Source organism: Ictalurus furcatus, chromosome 5 (assembly GCF_023375685.1).
Source record: "Ictalurus furcatus strain D&B chromosome 5, Billie_1.0, whole genome shotgun sequence".
NCBI lineage: Eukaryota > Metazoa > Chordata > Actinopteri > Siluriformes > Ictaluridae > Ictalurus > Ictalurus furcatus.
Window position 1 is genome coordinate 26,196,001 of NC_071259.1, and position 17,134 is coordinate 26,213,134.

Below are 17,134 nucleotides of genomic sequence, written 5' to 3' on the forward strand. Positions count from 1 at the left end.
AGGCTGAGTGGTCAGAACTAACTGTTGAATAAGGAATAAAATATGATAGTACACGCTGTTATGGGAAAATAATCAGTGGCAGGGTGGTGTGATGTCATCCTAAATGAAGGGGATTTACTGTTACCATCACAGAGTTGATTATTTTCCTCTAGCAGCGTGTGCCAAAGTGTTTTATCCTTCTTATACCACAGTAATTAGCCAGCAATACAATAAATACAATTTATTGTATTTATGAACAACACATCATACTGTTAAGACGCGACCATTTATGGTTACGTTTAATATTGTGCAGCATCTGGAAAACAAATTAGTTCCTGTGGTCACTTAAGTTATAGCAGCTATAAATAGTTGTTCCTTCAACAGGATTTTTTTTTTCTTTCCTAAAAAGAAAAAAAAAAACAAATACACTGTCATATTACAGAGGAACTGGAAAGCACAAAATCCTCTTTCCTGTAGATTTTTTTACTGAGTCCTACAAAGCACTGACACTGGAGACTCCTTCCATAAATGTTAAATAAGCATGTCCTTACTGAAAACATCATCACGTGAATGGTTCAACAGTTTCCTTTGTTAAATAACAACCAATCTGAACCCATTTATTGTTAAGCTTAGATAATCTGAAGCATCCACCATACACGTCTTTGTGTACGAATTGTTACTACAGCAACAATAATGTATTAGAAGGAGAGCCTGTGATCTGAATTACAGCCGGCTCTACTGTCAGAGCTGCTGTGATAGAACACTAATCAACAGCTTCTGACCAATCAGATTTGAGAATTCAACAGAGATGTAGTATGAAAGCACGTGTACAATTAGACTTTAAAAAAAAAAGTCAACTGATAGTGATTTTCTGATGGCAGATAGTAAAGACTCTAACCTAATTGAAAATATGGATGCATCAATAAATGCATCAATCAAATCAAGTGCATATTTGTTTCTTTGCTTCTTGTAGCAATTTACTACAATGCGACATAACACTTTCTTTCTGTTTTCTGCCTGGCGTCTGGCAAAAGGTACCGAAGCATTTTGGCCAACAGACTCATCAATACCCAGAGACTGGACCGAGACCAATCTAGTATGTTATGCTTACATTTACAGCATTTATTATTGTAAAATCTCTTTGCACCTTATTCCACACACTGCACTGTCCTTTACTGTGCCTATTGTCCTGTTTTAATAATTATTGGACTGTCTTGCGGTGTTTGCACACATTTGCACTTTATGTAGTCCTGTGTACGTCATCAATGTCTTATTTAGTTCTGTGTCGTCTCATGTAGCTCTGTTGTTTTATGTAGCACCATGGTCCTGGAGGAACGTTGTTTCGTTTCACTGTGTACTGTATCAGCTGCATATGGTTGACATGACAATAAAGCCACTTGGCTTGGCATGACTAATGTTTCCATACGTCCTGGTTTGGTAGATGAGTACATGAATGTCACATTACTAACTGGATAAAAGTGGATTTTGGGGGAGACGGACTTACTTGTTATCAGCCTCGTAACTCCAGGACAAAATGAAAGCTGCAAATGTTGAACATCAAACATAAACTGCATTTGGAGTGAGAGAGAAAAAAAAACCTTCCAGATTATTCCTTTAACCACTGAGCTGCCTTTATTTCATGTTTTTTTGAGGCAATCGTTCTATTAAGGAAAAACGTTCTCCACACAGTAATTCATAGAATAATAAAAGGAAGGAAGATGATTTGAAAAACATAATGTCTGAGACGTTTTAAGGACATAAAGGACATAATGGATGAGAAAGAGGAGAGGGGCAGAGGAAGAGAAGGATGGTGGGAGTGTCTGTGGGCAGCCCAGTGAAGAAGTGAAAGTGAAAATGTTTCTCAGATTTCTTAAGAGGAAGTGAGCACTTATAAATACTCACACATATTCACATGAGCAGAGAGAACTGAGCAGCACGGGCGAGAGGGAGAAGTGAGAATGGCCAGGACGGGTAAGAGTTGTCATGCCTTCAAGGTAACGTTGTTGTCACTTTTAAATGTGATATTTCCACGCGGTGTACGTGTTGCTTAGCTTGTTACTCTTGACATCTGTTTTCTTTCGTTTGTTGTTTGAAAGTTATTCTCTTGTCGTGTCTCTTTTATTCACCGGTACGAGTATTCCCCTTTTGTTTTCTTCAAGCTTGTACGCATTGCTATTCAACTTCACAAGCTTCTGCTTTTATTCGCTTCCCTACAGGAACACAGAGAGAGTCGCTTAAAGGAAAAGTAAGAAAGATTCATACAAAAGGGCACTACTGAATACCCAACGTTTCGTCCCTGCTATCTATCCTTTTGTCTTTTCTTATCTTCTACTTTGCGAAGTGAAAGTGCAGGAAGTGTATGTACAGAGAGAGACTGTGTACAAATATTAGGATATTTGAATATAAACTGAATAAAGCTGCATATTTCTTAATGTACCTCCTTGTTTCCTTATCATGTACTCCTTCTTATTTTGTCTTGCTTAAATCTGTCGAGTAAACTGTCAGCCTCCAGCGGAGATACTAAACTTGCTATATTGGTGTGTTTTTGGTAGGGAAACAGGTTTTTCAGGCCTCCTGACTTTAGATGAAGGAAGATAAATAAACAGGACAGGCTTCAGCCATGAAGACTCCGACGCCAACGACGATAAAAGAGTCTAAAGAATGTATGAGCCGTAATCAGATTTTTCAAGCTGCATAATTTTGTTTTTCCTATCAAGTCCTATGTGTACGTCAACGATAGAAATACATAGAACTGTGCTGGTTCAAGAATATGAGACAGGACATTGTCAGAATTTGGTGACATCTCTACATTGATTTTCACCCTCTGAAGGTTTCATGACCCTCAAATCTCCTGAACCTCAGCAGGTGGGTGGTTAACGGAACCCATAATGCAGCTGATTGGTTCATTAACAGCTGGATGTGGATTCCGTTTCCCGCCTTTCCTGCAATAAGGTGACATTTCTACAGACTCAATTCTACATTCTCGGTGTTTGAAAGTAGCTGAGATGAGAAACTGGGTTCAAATGGCTTTAAAGGAAGCATCAATACGTGTTCTGTGAGGAAAAATTGTATTACAGTATGTTTGATACAGATTATAATAGACTTAATAATGAAATTAGTGCTTTGTTTTTTTTATGTTTTAGTTTAGTTGAGTATTGCACAGCATAAAAAAAAAGATCAATTACTGTACCTTTAAGTCGATTTGGTGCTGTTCATTCATTTCACACTTTTAAGGGGAGAAACTGTATTGATGTCGCTGCAGAATGACACGTTTTCTCCCGGATTGCCAGATATACTCCCGCCACCGGGAACTTCGTGTCAGCCAGCAGTGACATCCAAATCTGTCAATCAAACCTCCACCAGCCGGATTATCAAAATCACTCTCTGGGCGTTTTTTCAACTCAAGTCGAATCTAAAAAAAAACAACAGAATAATTAAATGTCTGAATTATTATAGTTATGTTGTTCAATAAACAATGTAGAACCAATGTAAAGTATCTCCCTTTGTCTTTTATGCCTCACTCACACACACACACACACACACACACACTCTCTCTCTCTCAGAAGTGGGAAGTAACAATGTGAAATCACTTAAATCTAGTTTTCACTTAAACTTAGATTTACGTTCACTTCATAATTGTGACTTTTACTCAGATTTGAAAAGAACAATCTCTAGATTTCTATTCATTACATTTTCTACACCACTTACATCACTACATTAATCTATAGTCATATATCTGTAAAGTTATAGTTGACGTTTTATCATCAGAGTCCATCTAAATTCCTCACAAATCTTAAATACAACACATTACAGCAGGAACGAGACCTAATACACGTCACAGATTACAATCTGCTGTTACGTATACTATGTATTTATCAAAGCAGTTTGTATTGTATAATCAGAGTTATTATCATGCTAGCTAACATTTGAGAGATTAGCAATAAAGTCTTTCTCTAATGGGAATTGGCATAACGGGTTCCGTTAAGCATCCTGTCAGTACCTAGTGGTTTAAAAGTGTTTCTAAGAGGTCACTTATTTTGATACAGAATTGTTTAGTGTGTTAAATGCCACAGAAGTCTATTAGGTCCATTAAATCTCCAGTCAATCTCACTGTTTATTACCCAAGATTACCATTATAGACCACTGGAGTCCTGGAGGACCTCGGAACCATTTGTTGTTTTTTTTTTAAAACACAACACTGGTGTCTTGCTAAACCACCGGGCTTGTTTACTTTATAATTATAATGCCAGCAGCAAGGAATGAAGAACAATTAAAACCGTCGTAAAATCACCAGGAACAAAAGTAAACCTGTAATAGGGGTCATGTTCTTTTCAGGACATAACATAGGTCTTCTGTAACTGAGGGAGCATTATAATTTTACCTCACATTATATGGCTGAACTCATCTTTTGGTTTAAACATTAGACAGTGCGAGTTCAAAGGTTAGGGAGTAAATGTGTAAAATTGCCAACAGTACAATCTTAAACAATGATAATGAGTCTTTATTAGTCACATATACATTACAGCACAGTGAAATTTGTTTTTTTTTTTCCATATGCCAGCAGGAAGCTGGGGGCAGAGCGTAGGGTCAGCCACGATACAGCACCCCTTGAGCAGAGAGGGTTAAGGGCCTTGCTCAAGGGCCCAACAGTGGCAGCTTGGCAGTGCTGGGCCTTGAACGCCCGACCTTCCGATCAGTAACCCAGAGCCTTAACCGTCAAGCGACCACTGCCAAGTGGTGACAAAATTTGACAAAACATGCTCTACACAAATTCACATTTTAGTGCTAAGCCTGCTTTCTCTATATGCAACTAAATCCCAAACGTCACTCTTAGACATATAATGCCCTATGTAGGGCATATATATAGCGTGTAGAACAATTAGCACATTTGCCTCGCACCTCCAGGGTTGGGGGTTCGAATCCCTTCTTGCATGTTCTCCCTGTGCTTCTTGGGTTTCCTTTGGGTACTCTGGTTTCCTCCCCCAATCCAAAGACATGCGTTGTAGGCTGATTGGCATCTCTAAATTGTCCACAGTGTGTGAATGGGAGTGTGTGCAATTGTGTCCTGCGATGAGTTGACACCCCATCCAGGGTGTCCCCTACCTTGTGTCCCAATGTGCACAAGGCTCCCTGTAACCCAGTTTAGGATAATCGGTACAGAAAATGGATTGATACCCTTCATGGAGGAAGTAAATAAACTATCTGGGATTCAACCCAGCACTCTGAACCAGAAAGGATTATACAATAAAATATTGCCTAAATAATAATTAACACTTAAACATACTTTACAGTTCATTATGATACATCAAATGGTTGTTTGAATTAAACAACTGCCTGACTAACAAAAGATTTTAAACAAACCATTCCTTAAACTTCAAAAAAACATGCCAGAAGGTGCATTGGCTACACTGAATGAGTGTGTGAATGTGTGTGTGTGTGTGTGTGTACGTGGTGCTCTACTGATGGTCTAGCATCCCAGCAGGTGTATTCCCGCCTCACGCCCAGTGTTCCTGAGATAAGCTCCAGCTTTACCATCATGCTGATTAGGATAAAACAGTTACTGAGGACTGATGACTGAAGATTACCATTCCTTAAAGAAAACAGATGTATTACAATGTTATATACTTATTGTTCCACATATGAAAGGTGTGAGGTGAGAAAATGTGTTTATACACCATACACCGTGATGCAAGTGTCTATGGACATTCGAGTTTCAGTAGAATTTTATCTACAGAATAGTTTCATTTTAAAGAAAGAAAACACTAAGTTTATCAATGATATTATTAGGGAAAAGGTGCCACAAGGATTATGTGTACAGTTTGTTAACCAACTGAACTTGAAAGTACAGTTGATTGCTGAGTAATCAAGCAGATTCTAATAATAATAATAATAATAATAATAATAATAATAATAATAATAATAATAATAATAATAATTCAAAGTTTATAACATTATTAAACCATTAAAAACTCACCTGAACCGTGCCACACTTAAGATGGCGCCTTTCCACAGCGTGTAGGTTTCAGTAAAATGTGCCGTACTGGAACATTTTCTCTAGTCCAAAGTTCCGGTCTCAGTGCTTTGCTGGTGATCGATGTGCAAGGGAAGGAAAGCGCGTGGGTGTTCGTTAGAGGCCTCGTCGATGTAATTGATCACACCAGAGTTTCAGCTGAATGGTTATTATGTTCACATTGTGAACGAGGTGAATGATGGAGACAGCGGAAACGGCGCCGTTCCGGATCGGCTCCACTGTACGGGCGCTGCGGTGTGCTCTGCGGAGGGAAACCGGACACGAAGCCGAGCCAGAGCACACTGACATCGCGGAGAGGAGCACCAACGAGCGGGACAAGCTCTGGTTTAAAGAGAGCAGCGCCAAAAACCTGAGAAACCGAGACTTCCTGGCGCCCAACACGGTGCTGGCTACGCTTTACTCTGACGGACAGGTATGGTTCAGTTTGTAAAGGCATGTGTTCCTGCTGCCATGCTGTTTATGTGGGTTATTAATGCAGTGACCGATAACAGTTGACATTGCTGTTATTGATCCAAACATTTGAACCTTGAGGCGGATGCTTTCATCACTCCACTGTTCTCAAAAACCCGGAACAAATCCTCCAGTCTGTGCTATAATAATCACATACTCAGTCACTTAAGGCAAGTCCCTACAGGTAAAAACGTGCATTTATTTATTTAGTTATTTATTTCAGATGTTTGGATACAATGCATCTAAAACCATATAATCCATATCCTAACCACATCTATAACCACATAAACTCAATGTTTATTTCACTGTTTTTTTTTTCTTGCTGACATATTTTAAGGTTTTAGGCTCCGCCTACTCTGCACTGTTGCCTCATTACATGTACCACTATCCCTGAAAATTCCCACCGTGGCCATGTGTGTGCAGAGTTTGCATCTTCTCCCCGTGCTGCGGGGGTTTCCTCCGGGTACTCCGGTTTCCTCCCCCAGTCCAAAGACATGCATGGTAGGCTGATTGGCATATCTAAAGTGTCCGTAGTGTATGAATGGGTGTGTGAATGTGTAAGTGATTGTGCCCTGCGATGGATTGGCACCCAGGGTGTACCCCGCCTTGTACCCCATGCTCCCTGGGATAGGCTCCAGGTTTCCCCGTGACCCTGAAAAGGATAAGCAGAATAGAAGATGGATGGATGGATGGACTATCCCTGAAAAACTATCCATCCATTTTCTGTACCGCTTTTCTTATACAGAGTCTCTGGGGAACCTGGAGCCTATCTCAGGGATCTCTGAGCACAAGGCATGCTAGATTGGGGGCCAGTCCATTGCAGGGCAAAATCGCGAACACATTCACACACCCATTCACACATTACTGGCAATTTGGAAATGCCACTCAGCATACAACACATGTCTTTGGACTGGGGGAGGAAACCAGAGTACCCAGAAGAAACCCCCGAAGCACGGGGAGATCATGCAAACTCCTAGTACACAGGGCGGTGGCAGGGTTCGAACCCCCAACCCTAGAGACGTGAGGCAAACGTGCTAACCACCCTGGCATTATGAAATACGTGTAAATTTCCTCTATATACCAGTAAAGTAGAGTGGAAACACATTAAACCATGTAAAGTGTTTTAGAATGCATTCAGAACCAGAAATGTATGTTTCTAGATCAGGGGTGTCCAATCTTATCTGCAAAGGGCTGGTGTGTGTGCAGGTTTTCATTCCAACCAAGCAGAAGCCACGCCTGATTCTTTTGAAAGACAAGATCGACTGATTAAACAGGTGGAATCAGGTGTGGCTCCTGATTGGTTGGAATGAAAACCTGCACACATCCTGGCCCTTTGCGGATAAGATTGGACACCCCTGATCTAGATGATCTGCATTCATGAAATTTTACATGGATAGGGATTTCCATCCCTATTCAGATATGGAACAAAGAATGTCCTTCTAGTCATGGATATTACATTTGACTTGATGTCAGTTACTTTTTCAAGCCATACTCTGAATAGCTCACTGTGTCAGCTGTTTAAGTTTGTTTTCCTCTCAAAAAACATTTATTAGCTTTCTATCTGACCAGTCGCTCACACCCACATTAAATAAATAAATAAAAACACATCTGTTGGTTCTCAGTCCTGATGTACATCTTTAGAATCCACCAGATTCCCTGTGAACCTTTCTGGTTTGTTTTCCAATTGCAACCTTCAAGATTCTGAAGCTTGTGGCCAGAAGAGTGTACAAAAGATGCAGTCAGATGCTATGTGAGCCTGAGCCTGCTAGTAGCACATGTATGGATGGCTGTATAACTGGTGTATGTGTCCGTGTGCGTCTGTGCAGGTTCCTCCGGCCGTTCTAAGGCGTGTCCTCTCTCTCCGTGGAAGCGGTGTGTTACCACTTGCAGGATGTGACATCACAGCCGAGGGCCTGCGTGTAACCGTGGACCACTGCACAGCGTTCCGACGCGTTCTATGTGGAATGAACGCATACCTGAGACCTGCCACTCAAAGACAGGGGTGTGTTCTGATCAACTGCCCCGCCCTGCATGCCAAACAAGCCCCGCCCACTCCAGACACCCTGACCCTGGGGCAGCTCCGCACTGTCCTCATCGCTGACCACCTCAGAGCAGTGCTCCTGAGACAAGGGTGAGTAAACCTGTACATGTGCAAGAGAGAGAGAGAGATAGACAAAGACATAGAGAGAGACACAGAGAGAGTAAAGGTATGTAATATGTCTCTGGTGTGTTTTATAATCTTTTTTGCAGTTACTCTGTGTCCTTCTGTCCTGCCCTGCCTGAAGAGAGTGACATCATCAGCTTCCTCAGGATCCTGGGCATCAGTTGGCCGGCAGCGTCTGTGAGCTGGACCAGTGAGGAGAGAGAGGAAAAGATGAGGAACGCCCTGGAGAACTGTTGCTACAGAGAGACAGATGGAGAGAGGGGGAAGAAGGCAAGTAAGGGAGAGGATGGAGGGATGACCGAGGAGGTCAGGATAAATCTGAAGCGAGTGATGGAGGACGTAGAGCTGCAGGGTTATGACCCCACTCTTGGCACGTGCACAGGTGAAGACAAGTGTTTGTGTGTGTGTGTGTGTGTGTGTGGGCATGAGTGAAATTCATTTAACTCCAGACTTCAAGCCTTAGTGCTTAATTTAGATTTTATTTTTTGCTCATCCAAGCTTTCGGCCTCACAGTTCACGTTATATGTCAGATGTCGTTAGTGTGAACAGATGTCTTCCCTGAAACGAAACACACACACACACACACACACACACACACACACACACACACTTTATAAAATCGAATAAACACAATTGCATTATCCAAATTCATCAAACAACAAAAAACATCATATTTACAAGACAATCCACAATTACAGTAGCAAAAAAAAAGAATGAACGGTCAGCACAAGCATTCTTTGCAGTTTCTGTTTTAGGTGAAATGACACGGTCTGCTTGATTAGTGCAAGAATTTGGAAGAAAGCCAGATGCTTTTTCTGTTTCTGCATGTATTACTGTCATTTCAGTGTGGGTATAAAAGAGGAGCCATCACTGATCTGTATATCCTCATGAATAACAGTATAACAGCGGCTTTATGATGTTGAGATCCATCTTTTCACACTGAGGACAACTGAGGGACTCGTACACAACTATTACAAAAGGTGCACACGTTCATTGATGCTCAAGAAGGCAACATAATGCATTAATAGCCAGGGGGGTGTAAACTTTTGAACAGGATGAAATTGTTTTTATTTTGTTGAAAGATTTTTTTCCATTTCATTTCACAAGCTACAGTGCCCTCCACTAATATTGGCACCCTTGGTTAATATGAGCAAAGAAGGCTGTGAAAAATTGTCTTTATTGTTTAACCTTTTGATCTTTTATTCAGAACATTCTGCTCTCATGGATATCAAACAATTGCAAACAAAACACAGGTTTTTAAAAAAAAAAAAATCTTTGTTATAATACATATATATGTGTGTGTGTGTGTGTGCGCGCGCAACAATTATTGGCACCCTTTTAGTCAATGCTTTGCGCTACCTCCCTTTGCCAAGATAACAGCTCTGGGTCTTCTCCTATAATGCTTGTGCTATATTCTTATAACCACTTCCAAATTTGTGAAGCTCAACAACCTTTTGCTGCACAACACAGCTATATTCCTTGGTCTCACCCATTGTTATGAGTGCTACCTCATATTTATACCCCTGTGAAACAGGAAGTTATGGTTGAAAAATTTCCTGTTACTAGTCACCCAGGTGTCAAAACATGTTAAATATCAATGGGAATATACTTCAAATATATTTCTCTCATATGAATTCATGGGGTGGCAATAATTGCTGCACACCTATATTTAACTTATATTATATTATATATATTATATCATATTATATTAAACTAATATTGGCACTTCATTGGTTGACTCTGCTGTCATGGATATCAAACAATTGCAAACACAACACAGGTTTATCTCCATGAGAGCAGAGTAGTTTTGTGAATTTCTTTTAACATAAGATCAAAAGGTTAAACAATAAAGACAATTTTTCACTGCTCATATTTACCAATGAGGTGCCAATATCAGTGGAGGGCACTGTGTATAAGATATTCAAATGTTTACATGTGGTGAAGCGTGATTTTATCACTCCAGAGAACACGTTTCCACTGCTCTAGAATCCAGTGGTGGCATGCTTTACACCACCCCAGCCAATGCTTGGGCTTGCACATGGTGATTTCAGGCTTGTGTACAGCTGCTCGGCCATGAAAACCCACTTCGTGAAGTGCAGTTCTTGTGCTGACGTGACGTTGCTTTCAAAGGAACTGTGCAGTGAGAAATGCAAAGAAGGACAGACGATTTTTACACGCTACACACTACAGCACTCTGTGACTATGCATAGCCTACTGCTTCATGGCTCAGCTGCTGTTGGGATGGGTGTCCATACTTTTTTGGCCGTATAATCTGTGTATGTGTGTACATGTTTCCCAGAAAACAAAATAATAACCATTTCAGACTATGAAACTTTATTTACAACCCCAATTCCAAAAAAGTTGGGACGCTGTGTAAAATGTAAATGAAAACAGAATGCAATGATTTGCAAATCTCATAAACCCATATGTTATTGACAATAGAACATTGAAAACATATCAAATGTTTAAACTGAGGAAATGTACCATTTTAAGGAAAAAAATAAGGTAATTTTGAATTTGATGGCTGCGACACATCTCAAAAAGTTGGGACAGGGCAACAAAAGGCTGGAAAAGTAGGGGTTTATAAAAAGAAAAATGATATGATGATATGATTGGGCCTTTTGTTGTCCCCGTCACAACTTTTTTGAGAAGTTTTGCGGCCATGAAATTCTAAACGACCTTATATATATCTTAAAATGGTACGTTTCCTCAGTTTAAACATTTGATTTGTTTTCTATGTTCTATTGTGAATAACATATGGGTTTATGAGATTTGCAAATCATTGCATTCTGTTTTTCTTTACATTTCACACAGCGTCCCAACTTTTTTGGAATTGGGGTTGTACAATATATTTTTATCCACTGTGCTTGTTTGTTCTTGGTATAATAAACATAAATCTTCTGCATCTTCCTCTCTCACCTACAGTGCAGCGAGAGGCATTGTGTCATCTGGCTCAGCTGGACAGAGCGATAGAAGACTTTCCTGTGAGTCCCACATGGATGATATCATCACATATTTATATTTATTCAAATTTCACTGTAAACAAGAGTTCCAGCCCAATTTAGTTCTAGCTGGTATTTATTAGCATTTGTGGATCAGTGTTTGTGCAATATGGTTGATCTGTAGGATCCTGTCCTTCCTGCAGGCGTTCACAGCTACAGTGCTACACGTGACTTCCTGTCAGGACGAGTTCCGCCAACAGCAGATAGCCATGCTTTGGAGAGCTACCAGCGCCATGGCACCGCAGGTTTCTCACACATACTCAGTCACACTTAAAAGAGGAACACTACATATTAACACACACAAAAAAAGGAACTTAATATCATCAGTCCCTCTGAAGCGCACACACAACCGCATGCAAGCGAAGCTGGTTTCTCTATCTTTCTAACACACACACACTTTTATCAGCTTGGTTAAAAGCGTCTCTTAGCCTGTGAAATCCCTTCACATGGTGAAATTTTGACATTATTTGATATAATTCTGAAGACTACATTATTTATTTTTGATTTATTTTACCCTTTTGCATGCAACTCAATCATAACAAGTAACATAAAGTTATAAGATTTTCAAACCTTCTTAGCCCTTAAAAGTTAAAAGTAAGAAAATTACATTTCAGGAACATGATGTCATGAACATTTCGACAGACGATATCTGATTCCAAACTAAATCGGGTACGTTTATGTCCTTGAATTTTGTAAGGCAGGTAGAGCTTGATCACAGTGTGACTTTTACTGCATTTTATCGTGTGAGGAAATCTTTAGGCTGACACAGTGCTTCTTATAATGGCTCCTTATCTAACACGACTTTTGCTGGAACATCGCCAAGGCAACAATAAAAATTAATTAAATAAAAACATTTTCACATAGTTAGTTTTAGCCGATTTTGCATTAATTTCTGTCTGTCTGTCTGTCTGACAGAGGCTGGTGGTGTGTGGTCCAGTAAAGACTCCAGGCACTCAAATGAGCGCAGCTCAATACCTGCAGTAAGTTCTGCACTCTTCTGTACATGCACATTTACTGTATATGCTAATATTTTAAAGAATACATCAGATACTTACACTGCATTTCCAGTTCATCAGGAAAACCTACGACAAAGGGGAAGTTATCAACTTGTAGTACGATATATGGACGAGACCGTGATCATTTTTGTTGACTTCTATATCACCCGTTGTGTTTACATGTGTGTTTGTTTACATAAGAATGAATATCGCCAACTTTTTTAGCCGTTCGTGCTGCTTCTGGTCTCCTTCTGGTCTCTCTAGGGCTGTCAAATTAAAATTCGAACTTCGAATGTTCGTTTAAGATAAAAATGCACAATGGATTTAAGATGTGTAGCAAGCACTAGCACCGATTTTTATTAAAACATACTGTTGAAAAAATGACATGCAAGATATTAACAATGCACTAACGATGTTTTTTGAAGAAGAAAAATCTAGAAAGAATAGTTCTAGTGTTTCATATAATCCAGTCGTAGGCGATAATGTCGGGGATTAAGCCGCTTAAGCTGCGCAAGCTGAAACTGAACAGCGGTAGATTGAAGCGCTTTACTAGAAGGTTAATTAACTCGCCCAAACTCGTCCTATACACACATGAGATTAATCATATACACAACATAAACCTAATATTACAACTCGCAATTACAATGACACGAATGCCGTACTGCTTTATTGCTCAGCTGCTGTTCGACGCTTCCATTTCACAATAATAGCACTTACAGTTGACTGGGGCAGATCTAGCAGGGCAGAAATTTCACAAACTGACTTGTGATAAAGGTGCCATCCTGTGACCGTGCCAAGTTTAAAGTCAGTGAGGCTTTCAGTACGTCCCATTCTAGTGCCAGTGGTTGTCTATTGAGATTACATAGCTGTGTGCTTGATTTAACGCTCCTGTCATTAAAAGGTGTGGCCGAAACCCCTGAACTCAATAATTAGGAGGAGTGTCCATACTTCTGGTCATATAGTCTCTGTGTGGGTGTGTGTGTGTGTATATATATATATATATATATATATATATATATATATATATATATATATATATATATATATATATATATATACACATATATATATTTATATATATATGATATTTTAAAATCACACAAATGATTAGATCTGTCTGGATGTGTGTGTGTGTGTGTGTGTGCAAATTCTCTTCAGATTAAGAAGAGCTCAGATGAAGGAAGCTTCAGAAATGAAATATGGAGAGCAAGTGGAAGGTAAGTGCAGGTGTGTATGTGTTCTGTGTGTGGCCAGACAGGAAGTGAGCTCATTGTGTGTGAGCATTGTACATGAGCGCTACATGTGTGTGAAATTGACTCAATCTGTTCTGGTGACCTTGCAGGACAGACTTGGGATGACATCATCAGAGTGATGACTTGTGCCACAGTGCGGTTTGAGCTGCTTTCCACAGCACACACTAGCCCAGTGAGTGTGTGTTTGAGCACATATACATGTATGTCTGCACACACTAGAGTATTCCAAGTAACTCATTATTCTGTGACCTAAGAGTATGTCCAGTATGTGTGAACGTTTGAGGCTGTATTTATATATTGTATGTTTATATTTAAGGTCATAGTCTGAAATCCTTTTTTTTTTGTCTTATCAGGTGACTCTGGATGTACAGCGTGAAGTGGGCGTGTCCACAAAGGGTCCTAGGGGAGGAGTCTTTGTTATGTATAACTGTGCGAGACTACACACACTGTTCAGCAGCTATGAAAAAGGCGTAGAGCAAGGTAACGCACACACACGCGCAATAGGACTGTCAGAACAAAGTTCACTGTTTGAATACTATTGGAAAAAAGGCATGTTATTTACATATTTAAAAGCCAAAAGCGCACATTTAAATGTTTAATATCCACAATGCACATTTCCTTTTTTGTTGAATGGCTCTGGCTGCTTTATACAATAAAAGAGGATTAACATGGGAATAAATTATTTTAATTTGTAAAAATATATTTATTTATTTGTACATTCATTCATTCATTTATTTATTTATTTAATATTTTAAAAAATGTTAGCAGGTATGTTTTTTTTTCTGTGGCTGATCCAATTCTATTGGATAATGCACAAAGAGGGGGGCCTACAACAGTTACACCCTATGTAGTGAGCACATATGGTGATGAATAGAAAGCCATTTGCTAAATATCAGCAGCAAACTCCAATTATAAACATGTTAATGTTACTATCATGATATCATGACCTCATATATGTATTATATATCTTTTTTTTTTGAGCTTATGAAAACAGCGGAATTTTCCCATTCCAATGTTTCTGATATGAACACAGAGTGCAGCGCTACTGCTAGTGATCGTTCTGCTTGCGGCTTTTTAAACCGACAGACTCCTTAACGCTCATGTGCAATGACTGTTCTGCAGGCGTCTACCCCGAAATCCCTGCAGGCACAGAGTTGGATTTTTCCTCCCTAAAAGAAGAGGTAATTTAACATGACGTTGAATTTTATACTGAATTCTAAATTAATCATTTTAGGAATCGTTAAAATTCTTCAGTCCTTACAGTAAAACTGTGTCTCCACTAGGGGGAGTGGCTTCTTCTTTTCAATTACCTCATTCCATTCTCGGAGCTTCTGGACCAATCGGGACAGACGCTGGAGCTGGAGGGGGCGGGAGCCAGAGTTAATTTAAGAACAGAGCAGGTTTTTGGGTTTTTTTTGATGGTGTCTGCTTATGGGCCTGAAAGAGTTTGTAAAACACTACTAGATGTGTACTTTATTACATGAACACTTTGCTAGTCTACATGGAAATGCACTGGTATAGTGTAGCTGCTCAGAGAATATTTTCATATGTTGTCTGGCATTTTTATGTTAATTAGATATATATTTAGTACTGAATTTCCTTAATTGGACTTCTCCACATTTCTCTGTAGCTTTGTCTGTTGTATTGTGCAGGTCTGCAGATTCCTGGTGTCTCTCAGTAAAGATTTTAGTTCGTATTATAACAGAGTCCATGTACTTGGGGTAAGACTCACTCGTATGTGTGTGTGTGTGTGTGCGTGCGTGTGTGAGAGAGTCTGTGAGTCTGTCTGTCTGTGCTAGCAGCATGGAAGCATGGATTAATGTGATTTAAACAGTTCACTAGAGTTCAGTGACATTAACCTCCTACCCTTTCTTGTCTTGTCACCCTTTTTTCTTCCCATCTCTTTTTACACTTTCCATCTGGCTACTCTCCTTTACTTTGTCTTTTTGTCTCTATCATCTCTTCTCTGTTTCTGCCCCGTCCTTCTGTTTCACTCTGTAGGAGCCGTTACCTCATCTTTTTAATCAGATGTTTTGCCGGTTGTTGTTGCTGAAGGCTTTGAGGGAACTTTACCACAGCGCCTTGGATTCTCTAAATCTGCCCCCGATCCCACAGCTATAGCTTGGAATCACATGACACCACCAGTACTTCAAAACGAACAATCCATATTACATAGAAATGTGCCTGAAATGTTTAAAAGTAACTAGGATTATACGTGAAAATTGCTACAAATCATCCATGATCACGCTAAAACAACACACCAAGAAGTATTAAACAACGTATCCTCAATTACACACCCAAAATACTATAATACTTGCTCTGGTTCTGGAAAATATAAATATTTCTCGTATGCCAACTATAATCTTTACTTAAACGCAACTAACTACAACATAAACCGTATAACATCCACAATACCTGATCTTATGCTGTAATAAATACTGCATTGTAAGTTATTGTAAGTTAATACTTTTGTTAATGTTATGTGTTTTCCTTTATACCACAGCACTGTTGTGCTGGTTTTACGATTCCTTGTTTCTATAGTAACGGCTCATTCACAGGGACTTGTGTAGTGGACGTTCCACATAACCGACATGAAGTGTAACAATAAAGAAATTCCTGAATGTGTTGTATATCGAAGAAGATTGTTGATTCATTGATATGGTGCCGTTTTCTGTATATAGAGGGTTATTTAATATTTATGGAAGGAGTCTCCAGTGTCAGTGCTTTGTAACGGTCAGTAAGTTTTCCCCCACAGGACAGAGGATTTTGTGCTTTGTGGTTTCTCAGTAACATGACAAGCGGCATATTTTTGGTCTTCGTTACTTCAAGATGAGAATGAGGCTGGTGAGGGAGGGTACTGTTACATTCTTTCAAGTTTCCTCGTTCATGGCTTTTATTTCACCTCAGAGGTGCTGCCACTTTTTCATAAATTCTGGCACTATTTTGTACTTCATGGTGTTTTTGTCATGTCAGTTGTTCATGTATTGTGTGTGAGAAGTAAACACACAAGCACACACTGTATAACACTCGCAGTTGTTCATTACAGAATAGGTTTTCAGTAATGCCTTCATTGACTAACATTATTTAATGCATTCATTAACATTAACAACCCATCAACTTCAGCATTAACAAACCATGTAATGTTAAAGTTATCACATGTAGTGTTGGTTTAAATGTTAACTATACACTCCTGCATCAACTGATGTTTATTCACCCCAAGGCTTAAAATTTAATTGTAAATTACAGCATGTTCATAATTT

The 17,134-nt window shown here is 39.5% G+C and overlaps 1 protein-coding gene and 1 long non-coding RNA gene across 2 annotated transcripts; one reads left to right on the forward strand and one right to left on the reverse strand.

Annotated features, from left to right (window-relative positions):
* Positions 1-3,298: 3,298 nt before the first annotated feature.
* LOC128608053 (uncharacterized) lies at positions 3,299-6,026 on the reverse strand. Its single transcript, XR_008385995.1, has 3 exons — positions 5,954-6,026; positions 4,879-5,569; positions 3,299-3,391 (listed from the first exon to the last, which is right to left on the reverse strand). It is a non-coding gene; the product is annotated as an uncharacterized LOC128608053 (long non-coding RNA).
* A 39-nt stretch (positions 6,027-6,065) lies between these two features.
* dalrd3 (DALR anticodon binding domain containing 3) lies at positions 6,066-17,017 on the forward strand. The gene is made up of 13 exons (XM_053625437.1): positions 6,066-6,422; positions 8,287-8,591; positions 8,711-9,006; positions 11,550-11,608; positions 11,770-11,871; positions 12,542-12,606; positions 13,780-13,838; positions 13,964-14,046; positions 14,228-14,354; positions 14,997-15,055; positions 15,158-15,274; positions 15,527-15,595; positions 15,876-17,017. The coding sequence occupies exons 1-13, from the start codon at positions 6,186-6,188 to the stop codon at positions 15,993-15,995; spliced, it is 1,698 nt and encodes a 565-aa protein (XP_053481412.1). The 5' UTR covers positions 6,066-6,185; the 3' UTR covers positions 15,996-17,017.
* The last annotated feature ends 117 nt before the right edge of the window (positions 17,018-17,134 follow it).